Below are 13,126 nucleotides of genomic sequence, written 5' to 3'. Positions count from 1 at the left end.
AGATGCTAAACCTGTGCATTGGCAGGAATCCATTGCTCTTCTATCTTGTTTCTAACTACATTGTGAAGGTAATGCTTGAGTGGTAAGAGGATATCATAGATCTGCCATATGAAATCCCCCTACATAAAGTCTGTTGTTATACAATATGCTTTATTCTTCCTGTAAAGTTCATGCAAAGATTTTTGTCCGATTTTGCATTATTGAGTAACTTTATTTTCACGAATCGTCACATACTGTTGTTTATTGTCACGTATGGCATAATGAGCACAAATACGAACATATGCTTGGGGAGTGAGTGTGTTTGTGTGCTTTTTCTCTCCGTACGCTATTTACTAAGTTTGTGAGAGCATCAGCAGCTGCTCAGCAACTACTGAAAATACTCTGTAGACTCCGGCTGGAACATATTCCATCCTCATCATCCACAGCTAATCATATCAGAGTCTTAGTATCTGAAGGCACTGAAAGAGATACAATAAACCCATGCAGTGAGATGGTGACGGGGAGTGAAATGCTCTTTGAGAACAAATCTTAAACGGCAACATTCTTTTTCCCAGCATGCATCCTAAAGCAGCCACAATTATACTATCCATCTACTGCTTTGTCCATCATAATTACCAAAGAAATGGCACAGTAGTTGCAGTTATCAGCATATACAAATAAAAAGAATGGCAAGATAATCAACTACCTTTGTACGGTAGCAACAAAAGAGCTCAGCTCACAGCACCTTTAAAGCCTCGCATTTACATAATTTAAGACATTTCCAGACATTCTATGAACCGCAGACAGGCTGAGCAAAAGAATGGCTTTCACAGAGTAGACAGAAAGAGGCAGATGGGTGGAGAGACAAGAAAGTAAATCACCATAACCAATATTTCTGTCTCCTATTTTCATCCTCCTTCCACTCCCGGCTTCTCTTGCCCTAAATAGTCGGTTAATTAACAGAAGAGAAGAAGAAAAGTGTGGCAAGCAAATGTCAAGTTCGACAAAGATGGAGGTTAGGTTTTCACAACAATGCAAAACAACAGCAGCTTAAAAAAAACAAACTCATTCTGCTAAATAAAAGTAATTAAAATTGCCAAAAGGGAAAGAAAGCTGAATACTAATTGTTCAGTTTAGCAACGTGCAGAAAAAAAGAGAAACAAATATGTGATCTGTTGGGGGGGGGGGGGGGATTGTTAGACTAATTAACTTTTGTTTCTTCTTTTTCTTCAAAGATAAATAATGATGTCAACTTTTATGAGAACTTTTATTTCAGAATAACAAGTGGGGGAGTTTACTGAGTGTTATTAAGTGTTTTCTCTTGTTCATCTTTCATTATCAGCCTTTCATTTACAGTAGCTACCTCCCATTCTATTTCCACCTTACAGTTCTCTCTCTCTCTCTGTGTGTTTGCCTTGTATGGTTGGGCAGGTGCAACGGGCCATGTTGACAGCTTGTCCCTCCTCCCTTGCCGCAAGGAAAACTGTCACCCCTGTCATTCAGGCCTATGAACACAGCATGGAGAGTGTATGTATGCGTCTGTGTGTGTTCTCAGGAGACTATGACAGTGTGGGGCGAGAGGGGAGAGGGGCTATATTAGCTCTGCCAGAAACAGTTCAATGCATGGACACTCTCACATACTTTTAAGTTTGCTGGGAATGACTAACGCGTGATGGGAGTTTCACAACCTCGACCTGGAAGGGCAAAGCCCTGAGGGAGCAAAACTTTAGACCAGATGACACGGTGATGCAGCAAAGGGAAAGGAGAGTACGGTGTGTGTCGTGTGTTCAGACACTTTTTCTAACTACACACGGACAAGCATGCCAGTGATCATGAATGTGATCATTTATAAATGTGTCTGAGTGCATGTGAACAAAGGCGGAGCTGGTAGTTTCTTCACTAAGTACAATTTTCAGACATCTCGTTACCGGTTATCAATACAGAACATGCTTATGCTTACTGAGAAACTCGTATGAACACAAATCATGCGGTAGAAAGTCTGAGCCTCAAACTCTTTCTTGGGACTGAAATGGGTTGCAGACCTTTACATGTCGAAAGTATACCAAACTCGTTTTAAGGGTAAGGCACCACCACTCATGTGGGACTCAGGCAGCAGAAAAACAAGCGAGAACCTGTATTCCAACACAAAACACATGGCTCCAACATGGCTCAGTGGGTTACACAGTCAAGGCCTTAGAGAGAGAGTGTGTGTGTGTGTGTGTGTGGTGTCAGAGATAGAGAGAGAGAGTGTGTGTGTGTGTATAGTGTCTGAGAGATAGAGAGAGAGAGAGTGTGTGTGTGTGTGTGTCCATTGAGGGGCATTGGCCCTAGACAAAGTGCTCCGCCAGCTTTTTGCCCACTGGTCTTTTCATTGCTGATGGATGGGCCTTGTTCAGCACCATCTGGATATAGGATATTTCACATTAATCATCCCAAACACACACACATACACACACACACACACACACACACACACACACACACACACACACACACACACACACACACACACTTTTGTCCCTTAAGCACACACACAGACACACACACACCGGATGGGTACAATTGTCTATATATAAATGAACACACAAGAAAAGCATCTACCTCAGACATGTTTATAGTTACAACACTGTTTAATATAGAGGGATAAAGTGAAAGAAAGGAAGACGGAGAAAGAAGGAAAGAAAACACAATATGTAATTGAATTGACAGCCCATTGTCATTTGCGTTTTAACTAGCCATTTTTCACATTTGTGATTCAGAGCTAGCCACGGGAGATTAAGAAATAAGCATGGGACAAAAAAACTAAAACAATTAGTTCAATTAAAAACATTGTTTCATTTGGTTGGTAGCCTGGAGCTAAGAGGCAATAAAGCCTAACTAGCCCCCCCCCCCCTTACTCAGTCTTTATTAATGACCTTATCAAACCTACAGAAGGATGCATATTAACAATAATGGCTGTAACAATGTCTAGCTTCCCTCTAAATCTATGCACTTTCTCCCTCTCTCTTCATTTATTTTTCTCCCTCACACACACACGTGTTAGTAAACACATAATATCCTTACGTAGACCGTAAGCTGAAAGACCAGACACCCAAGGGAATTTAACGTAAAATGAGGGACATTATCAGACTTCATTTATTTCTATCTAACGGCTAAATGGGCTTAACACGAGCTGATCTGCCTCAACATTTCCACGGTGTATGGACATGGGCAAGGAGAGGAAGAAATGTGGTTTATCTGGGTGGAAGTATGCTTGACATTAGATTTATTATCATTAAATCATATCTCACGGCTATCTGGGTTTGTAATGCGAGGGGATTTATTTGCACATCTACACAATCTATGGAAAAAGAACAATACCGTAAGGAACATGGCTGTAAGTTGTGCTGCACGGCACATTTACAAGAAAGCTGCTTGACATGTTAAAAATATTTATGTATGATATCAGATACCATACCAGATATACGCCATTGATATGGTGGTATTGCTTTTGACACATTTTATCCACAAAAACATTGAAAAGGGCAAGGTTATAAAGTTAGTGGAAATGTTACGCTGCTGGGAATTAAACACACATGATGTCATGTGGCATATCAAAGCAGAGTAATCTTATTATCCAACTAATTAGCATATTATATTTTAACATGGCTATAACAATAACGTGCTTTACAGCATAGAAAAAACAGAATGCAATGTGCTGAATACACGTGAAAAAAATATCACTACAGTTTAATGTATTTGAAAGAACACATGTATGCATTTTTTTTATGACTAGATTTTAAATATTGTTTTTGATAAGAGGGCATGCTCTGTCATTTCACTGAGATACATATACAGATTTAATTACTACTGATATTTTTGTGTGTACCTTTGCAACATTACTGTTTTTGGCGGCTACATGCAATTGTCTCTTCAGGGTTTGTGAAGCAGTTTGTAAAGTGCAACACATTCAGAGACATACTTGAGGCTATCCCTAAAAACTGGACTACTTCTTGTGCTTGGTTGAACATGAACAATCTAAGCATTCATGAATCAGCATGTTGTCAAAAACACACGAAGCACTGAGGACACAGATGTATAAAAGAATAAATTGTTCCGTTATGTTTGTGAGATGGAGAAGCTCAGCAAAGCGGGCTTATTACAGTTCACTTTCTCACAGTCAATTATATATTCCGCTGGGAATCGTACTTGAGGAGAAAGCATGTTCACAAATACTAACTAACTGATTTAGATGCAAACATGATAAAGATAATCACTGCTAACTTTGCTCAATTCACATTCCCTGCTCGTGTGCATGTGTGTTCCATGTGTGCTATTACTACTGTGTGTGTGTGTGTGTGTGTGTGTGTGTGTGTGTGTGGGAGGCAAAGACCCCTGCCTGCCACAGTGAAAACGTGATCACTCTCATATCCTTTTAATTAGTGTGTAACATGTAACAACAGCACTAAAGGCACAAACTCCTCTAGAGGTATAATCTAAAAATAAATAAAAAAACTGAAAAGAAACTTGGCCAAGTTAAAACTTTAATAAATGGCGCAGCGTGACAACTGCAAGGAAGACGTTCACAACATTTACACCGCAGTAGGAAGCCGCCACCATCCATGTACACTATTCTACTTTATTATGATAAGCAAGTAATCACGAGTATTCACACCACTACTCAGACATTGTGATCACAGTGAAAAAAGAACGAGGTGGGAAATACATGTGGCTGGGTGTAGCCATAAAGAAGAAGCCATAAAAGTCTAATGTGTCAAAACACAATTTCTCTTTTTCATGACGGCAGAAAAATGTGGTGACAGCTGTTGTCATGGGCTTGTCATCAGAAGGACATCTTTACATAAGAACTCAGCACACACACACACACACACACACACACACACACACACACACACACTGCTGTCACAAGGGTCTCATCATCATAAGAATGCCTGAAGAGAGGCATGTTGAGTCTGCTGTCAGATGTTAACCTCATAATGGATGGGCCTATACACACACAAATATATACACATGCATACAGTTGAGGAGATTTATCTCTGACTTCAGAATTCAATCTCTCCTACACACACACACACACACACACGCGCGCGGTCACAATGTAATCAGGAACAAACACTTGAGCTGTCCTCATCAACTAGATTGCTGACAAGCGGTGTCCATCTTGAGGAGACAACAAACTCATCAAAGCTATAAAGTCAATATGATGATTGCGACCTATAACTACTTTTAATGTCAAGTGAAGGCTTCTGGTTGAGAGGTGAATGAGGCTCAATACTCAGCGCTCTCCCCGTTAAGGAATAGGCAGATGTTACAGAGGAAATTAAAGAGCAGCACATTTTAAAGGGCAAAACTGGAACAGGCAGAGAGACGGACACAGGAATAATAAACCAGCGAAGTGATGCAGGAACACTGACAGATGTCTTACCTTGTGGTCATAGGGGTTGTAAGAGTGGAACAGTTGGGACAGCTCTTTAGTCCTCTGCTTCTTCTGTAAACAATGAAAAGAAATACAACACATTTTAGGTTTAAAAGCCACACAATGGCTATGTCACACAATGTAAAATACAGCTAAAAAGACCAAAACAAACATTCAGGGCTTGATTATCACTTCATTAGGATGTAATTGTGGATCGTAGACTTTATGGTTCGATTAAAACCCATTGATCTGGATGAGGAACAACGGCACATTCAGAGGTGATGTCAATTGTATTCATGTGTTGTACAAATGAATCACCTGTCAGCAACACTGATCAGTACTTACATACTTTATATATATATATATATATATATATATATATATATATATATATATATATATATATATATATAAAACTTTTCATTACTTACAACACTCTAATCGAAGATAAAATATTGTCGCTGGCCATTTCCTCATCCACTGTCTTGCAGATAGAAAAAAATACATTTTGTCATGAATGTGGACACACAATATAGTTTCACTCATGTTAACTTATTGGGTCACTTAAACAGAAGTGGCAAAAATAACTATGGCCGAGCACAATGCCGACAGTAATTCAATAAATCTGTAAAATATGGATGGAACAGAGGGGGGAAAATCATTTGCCCACCAGCTGTGGCAGATAATATTTCTCCATCTCTCATTTCATTCCATCTCAAAGTCTGGCCTTAACCTTGCACGTCCTTAATGTGTAATAAGATGCACAAGCGTGAGACATGACTGTTTGATGTGTGGCAGTTGTTAATGCAATCAGTTACATGAGGCCGATGCAGTTACAAAGAGTGCTAATTAGCTTGCTGATTAGGCCATGTCTGGCTAAGGGGGGGAAGGATATAAGCTACAGTAGCTAAAGGGAGTATGCATGCATTGCTATGCTCTCTTCTCCTCCCTCCCTCTGTCTTTTCAGCATATGGAAAGCGCAAAGATTCAATGTCCTTAGGCCAGATCTGTACATATATGGAACAGACAACCTACAAATTGTTCTGCTATCACACACACAGGCATCATTATAGTGCGACAGGCAAATGCAGCTTGAGGATGTGGAACAGAGCGAGATGGATGCAGAGAAGGAAGACAAATCTATTTATATTTAGGGGGTGTGTGGTCAAGTTGACGTAGATGGACAGAGTGACAGGGTAATGTCCTGAGTGGATAGGATAAGGTGCAAAAAGAAGCAAACAAAGGGAACGGAGCCGTAGAAAAGAGGAGATGTGGCCAGCAAAGTAAACAAAGTCCAAGGAAGCAAGGTGAAATAAAGGTATTAGGGTAGAAGTGTTTAAAGGCGGCGATTGTACTCCTTGCCCTTCTGCCAACTGCCACTTTGACTGTGTCTCTAGTGGAGCCCATCCTTTTATCACTGCACCCATCATCGCTCCGTGTCCTATTCTCTATTCCTTCCATCCGTGTATTCCTTTGCCTCTTTCCCTTTTATACTCTCCATTTATACCCTTCTCTTACTCAATCTGTGTCCACCCAGGGCTCTCGTGATCCATACAATCCTTTAATCATTGGCCCTGTCCGTCTGCCATCCTCTCATTCTTGTTTTCACCCGATTCCCTCTCGCTCTCTCTGTCAAAAGGCTCTCCAGAAAACTCAAAATCCTCTCTTCTCTCGTTTTCTTTGCCTTTCCACCTATCCCTCAGGCCTCAACCTCTCCCTCGCTCCATGTGTTTTTCTCCAGTGAGGGGAAACTCATACTAATCATTCCGTCTCCACTCCCTCACCCATCCTCCCCCTTATAAGTCTGTCCCTCCACATTCTTTCTCTGCCTGGAGCACCTTAGGTGAGAGCAATTCTCTCATCATTGCTCCTCAACACCATTCTCTCTCCTCTTTCCATCCCTTCATCACTCTCACCACCACTCAGTATTCGGTGATGCTCAACAGTGTGTGCGTGTGTGTGTGTGTGTAGCTGTAAGACAGATGTAACCGCAGGTAAGGACTTCTCAAACCTTCAATGAGCTCCCAGCAGAATTTATCCAGTTCAGTAGAACACACACATACACACAACACTCCTACAAAAAACACACACACACACACACACACACACACACACACACACACACACACACACACACACACACACACACCACAGGCACAAATACCAACATGTGCTCCCACATTGATTCACACCAACACAAGCTGTAAGAAAAAGACAAAGATGTGAAAACATGCTGAGTACAAGGTAATTCGAGCGCCAACATGGAAGCAGAAGGAAAGGAGTCAACTGAAAGAGAAAAGGAAAAAAAAAAAGGCAGAGAACAAAACTGATCATAGAGAAGATACAAAATGGTGAGAGAAAGAAAGATCTATTCCTAAAGTCCATAAACAGGAATGACTTGTGATTCTACAGCCGTGTAGCTTTTTTAAATGATGTTGCCACTTTCATGGAGGTTAGGAGGTGGACATTTTTGATGGAAAAAGATGGCTTAGGGGAAGTGAGTGAAATGTTCTCATTATCCCACAACGGCTGTTTGCCGGGGTGCCCTTGAGCAGAAACTAACCACAAGTTGCACCTGTGGAATTAATCGGGAGCCACTTGCAGAATCCCGCACCGGGGAGACAGAAATGTGTACTTTTTCTGCATGTGCCTTCATTTCGTGTTGTCCACCTGGATTACAGTTTACAAGAAACAAGTAATTACATCGATGCCCTTACTTTCCAATACTCTTCTGACAAAGAAAAATACATATAATTGGTCAATACACCGATCGCTTTTCATACAATATTGCAATAAAAAAATCCTGTTTGATCCTGTTTTGACCCTATCAAGCGTCAGTGGTTCATGTAGGTACGCCGCCTCTCAGCAAGTCCGTGTTACCTTTTCTCTTCCATCGCATCTTTAATTCTAAGAGCTCCATTACTGTGCTGCACAATAAAGCGTCTGTATACAGGTGAGTGTGTGTCTGTGAGCCTGCATGCATGTGGTTCATCAACCAGAGAACTTAATCTAGCATGCCATCAGGGTTGTGTTAGAGACAACCCGGCAATGCAAAGTCACTGTGCGCGTATCCGTGGACCTGTCACCGTGGCGATGATGAACGATGGTTGTTACCATTCTGTCCATCTGTTGTTGCCCACAGAGACGGATGCTGCGTCTAACGGGAAGTGACATTACATGGATGTTTACACTTATTCATACACCGACTCCAAACACGTGCAGGAGCGGTGGAGACAGGAGCTGCTGCCAATAACATTCAAAAATATATGCGCTTCATAAAAACACTGCTGCTCAACATAAAACTATTTTGTGTAAAATAGCCACACAACGCCGTGAAGCTCTGAGGGAAGATGTGCAATTCTTTAGTGCAATTACACTGACTGAGCTATGATTTCTTGTCCTCAGAGCGGCAGCTTTTTAAAAAGGTATTTAGTGAAAATTATCCTGCAACTAAAGACCTAAAAGACTAAAAATAATCTCAAATGTGCATGCACTTATCAAGTGATTGAATTTATAGTCAGTAAAGATGTTTATGTGTGATTTCAGCATGTTGTAGCTGCTGCAAGCTTCAAGATTGTTATCGGCAAACACTCTCAAATGGGTTTCAAAGGCTTCAAAGGTTTGTAAGACAGTGTTTTTTTTTTGTGTGTGCATGTGAACACACACAGCAAGGTCCTCCTCTTGGTTTAATGTTTGTGTACTTCAGAGAAAAACCTTAACGTGTGATTCTCTGACAATGAACAGTAGAAATGTGTGTGTGTGTGTGTGTGTGTGTGTGTGTGTGTCTCTACATGAGCAAGTTCAAGGATGTCAGTATGCCTGTGTGTGTTGTGGGGCAAGGTAACAGTGATCTTGCCTGAGCCTACACTGTATAAGCTTCTGGCTCACCAGCATGTGCCCATTTGTCTTTCCCTAATGACAGACAGATGTTGGTGCTATAGAGCCTAGACCCCTGGCGCGTGTGCGTGCTATATTACTCCAAAATTAACCTTAGGCATAATCTGTGTGTGGTTGTGTCTATGTTAACACTTCCTAAAGGCATCACAAGGAGAGTGGTCACAAGGGTGACGCTCTGCATGTGTGTGTGCAGAGGTCACTAGACATAACATATTCCAGCTATGTTGACCTGTGTCACATCTGCTGCATGTTCGGTACACAAGGCATACTGTTAATTGTTAGTACATAGAGCGAAAGATATACTATTTGATTTTGAATCAAGATCCAGCAAAGCGATATGCTAAATATAGACAGGAATAAGGTCGTGTGTGTGTGTGTGTGAGCTATGGTCACACTCAACATAGATGAATTACCCTAAATATGCTCTTCATTATCAGCAGAGAATACTGTGATTTCATAATGTTATTACGACACATATCCAGGTCACTAAATCAGTTTTATGCAGTGGCTAAACTCCTTATAAATCTCAATAACTGCACTATGAAACCTCACCTGCTTTTAGTCAAGTGTTATTATCTCCCCTGATACGTATGTGAGAGAGTAAGTGTCTGCGTTTGAGGCGGATAGGGGAGAAAGCATGCGTGTGTCCAGGTCTAGATAAATGATCGTGAAGGTAGGAGATGGAGCTACTGGTGGCTGGCCAGCTGTTTCACTTTGACAGCTGCCACACTGGTGCCTTGTGGGTAATGGAGTTCTTAACCAATTACAACCAGGGGAAATTAAAAACACTGTCCCACTAGAATAGCTAATCTCCTTCTCTATCACCTTTTTTCTCCCTTTCGCTCCAGCAGCTGCTCATTCTCAACCACTCCTTGCATACCAATAGGAATACCAACACACACACACATATACACACACACGCCGTCACCTCACAAAGTCCATTTATCAAGGCTAAGTTCTAGCCACCTGGGGATGATCATGGAGATCCAAGCTAATAGCATTCACATCCCTTTATTCTCAACATGCTCCCCTCTCTCCCTCCATCCCTGTGGTCTCCTATTCTTTCCATCTGCCTCTGCTCTCCCCTCCATTCTCTCATATATCATCTCTTACAATAGGTAATAAGTTACACCTACAGATAGCTCCAAACACCTGGACCACATCGCAGCTGGACCCGCTCCAGCTCTATGGGGTTCCATTTGCTTCACTCACTGACTTACTGAGACAAATCTATCCTTCTGCATTTTTAGAACAGTAAAATAAAATATATTTTAACATTATTAAAATAGTTCAATGATCAAATATTAGTACTAATAGAGTAGTTTTTTCTTTTTTTTTTCTTACTTCTTTGGATTAATTAGTTGTCGCTACATCAACAGCCAACTAGGTAAGTAATATAAGATGGGGCCAAATGAGGAAAACCAACTTGGCAACACTAGCTGATTGGTATAATGTCGAAGAAGATATATTGCTCTGGACAAATGGTTTATTCAAAACATCAATAATGCAACAGAATAATGACAAAACTAGTTTCCCGGATATCCAAGGCATGTGTGAACCTTTTCCAAACCAACCACATCAATTCTCATTATCTAGTCCTGTCCATTACCCTGAACACACACACACACACACACACACACACACACACACACACACACACACACACACACACACACACACACACACACACTTCAATACTTGTGACAGTGTGTGACTCTTTGTATTCTGAAAAATGGGGTGTATTGATAGTTCATTAACCAGCTCATCATACAGAATGTTGTTAAAACACTTGATCCTACGGACATGCCTGAGCACCTGATACCAAAGGCTCACCTCTAGACATGTTCCAGTGGTACAATGACCTACACCTTGCTTATGAGTTCAAAACCACCCTGGATCCATCTGTCCTGTGAGTAACTGAAAAGGGTGTTTCATTCAATCTCTGTAAATTCAAATCTGCTTCGCCTTCCATTAATAGTGATGCAAATAGTGGAAAAGGCAAACTGCCATGTCTGCATACAATACTGATAAGAAAGCCTAAATACCAGTGCTTGCTTTTAAAGGGCAGAGTGATCTACATTTGTAAGATCAGTGTAAACCAAAGACGAAGACCACCAGCTTCATCACTGCCAAATGGTGAGACTGACATCCTCACACATCAGCTGTTACATTTAGTAGGTGAGCGCTCATAGTGGCCAATTTAATGTCTGGGAGCTTGTTCCCCTTTAGCTCCCACAACGGGCATCTCCCTGTCGCTGTTACTCTCTCTCTCACATTATTTCCTCCATCTTTCTCCCTTTCCCTTTCTGATTCTTCCTCCTTCCTTAGCTCCCCCCCCCCCACCCTCTCTCTCAGGCCTCCTTCTGTCTCTGCTTCCTACTCCATCTAGTTCTCCATCCATCCCTCCTGTGGCTTTTCAACACAGTTGTGTTCCAGACAAACCATCTGGTGCACTTTATTAATGACTGACCCTACATGGCCTAGACATCGCCTGGCTGCCACCACTTGCTGTGTGTGTGTATCTGTCTGTAGGTCTGTGTGTATATATGTGTGCAAGAACAGGTGCATGCTGACTGATGATGTGATGTGGTGGGCAGCTTTAACCACCGAAGCAGGTGTACTGGTTACGGGGAGCCGGAACATATTATTCGGGCACTCTCTCACCTTTAACTTTTCTCTGTCAAACACAAATCTACTCACAATTAACTTAAATTGAAACATAAAAATGACCAGTGGAAATGCAGGATCAAAATGTGATGTGTGGTCTTATTTTAGACAAAGAAAAATACAAAAATACAATTGTTAAAGATTGTTGTGATTCATAGTGACTCATAATTAAATAAACCAGCTTAATATGAACAAAAAGGCTGATTTGGCCATAATATATTTCAACAGGAACAAGCAATATGCTACATTCTGAAGCAATATGTGACAATCAAAGAGCTGCTTTTGGAATAAAGGATGGATGTGTGCTGTCATCCAAAGGCTGGCAACAAAAGTCGGATGAAACAGATGGAGGAGAAAGAAAGGAGAGTGGGAAAAACCGTAAGAAGAAGAGAAGCAGTGATGTAGTTGTCCGGGGACTGATCCCTCTCAGACTCACACTCAGCTTCTCCTCGGAGAATGAAGAGACACGAGAAAAAGAGAATGACTTATGAAGACGTTCCACTTGAAAGAGATGTGTCAGTACTTTCATGGTAAAGAAGGAGAGAGTGCAAATGCAAGAGAGGATAGAACATACAGTATATTGTATAGCATAATGGTGTGGTTCAAACTACAGGAAAAAAGGTAAAAGAAAACATTTCAGGACCAGAACGCATTAATGCATGCTGTCTATCAAGGTAATGATCTCAGTAAGCAACTATGAATGAGCCTAAGCAGTATTCCTTTCTGCCTTTTTTAGCTGAATTAAATAAACAAGGAGCGGAACTTAAGCTGACCAAAATATGTATTGTGCATCAATACATGGTAATAGATGAGCATCATCAATATATTGAGCAGAAAGTGTAAGTAACACTGCAGGGGCTATAGATAAATATCCAAGTTCATAACCAACATTACTTTTTATTTACACTCTACTCATATGTTATAGATGGAAGTGGCTCCAACAAACAAAGATGGAGCTGATAAACCGATGAGAAAAAGGTCAAGAAAACGCTGGAAGTGCTGATGGTGATGTGTTTAATATGTGCGTCTCTCTCCCTTACCCTTATCTTTTTACACTCACCTTTCAAACAATAAGCTTCATGAGACTATAATTGTTTTGTGTGAACACAAAACTGCTGTCCATGGAAAAGAGGATAGCTGCTTTGTAAATGAAGTCATAGTATAGCG

The 13,126-nt window shown here is 41.0% G+C and overlaps 1 protein-coding gene across 1 annotated transcript in view; it reads right to left on the bottom strand.

Moving 5' to 3' along the window:
* cdkal1 (CDK5 regulatory subunit associated protein 1-like 1) overlaps nucleotides 1-13,126 on the bottom strand; it is a 205,723-nt gene that overhangs the window by 51,470 nt on the left and 141,127 nt on the right. The window contains exon 12 of the mRNA XM_079164177.1: nucleotides 5,405-5,467. Within this exon, the coding sequence (XP_079020303.1) occupies nucleotides 5,405-5,467 (63 nt within the window). The remainder of the gene's footprint in view (nucleotides 1-5,404; nucleotides 5,468-13,126) is intronic.

The sequence above is a fragment of the Pholis gunnellus genome (genome assembly GCF_910591455.1).
Source record: "Pholis gunnellus genome assembly, chromosome: 8".
Taxonomy (NCBI): Eukaryota; Metazoa; Chordata; class Actinopteri; order Perciformes; family Pholidae; genus Pholis; species Pholis gunnellus.
The sequence above is the reverse complement of the archived record's forward strand: the minus strand, read 5'-3'. Positions and strand labels throughout refer to the sequence as shown.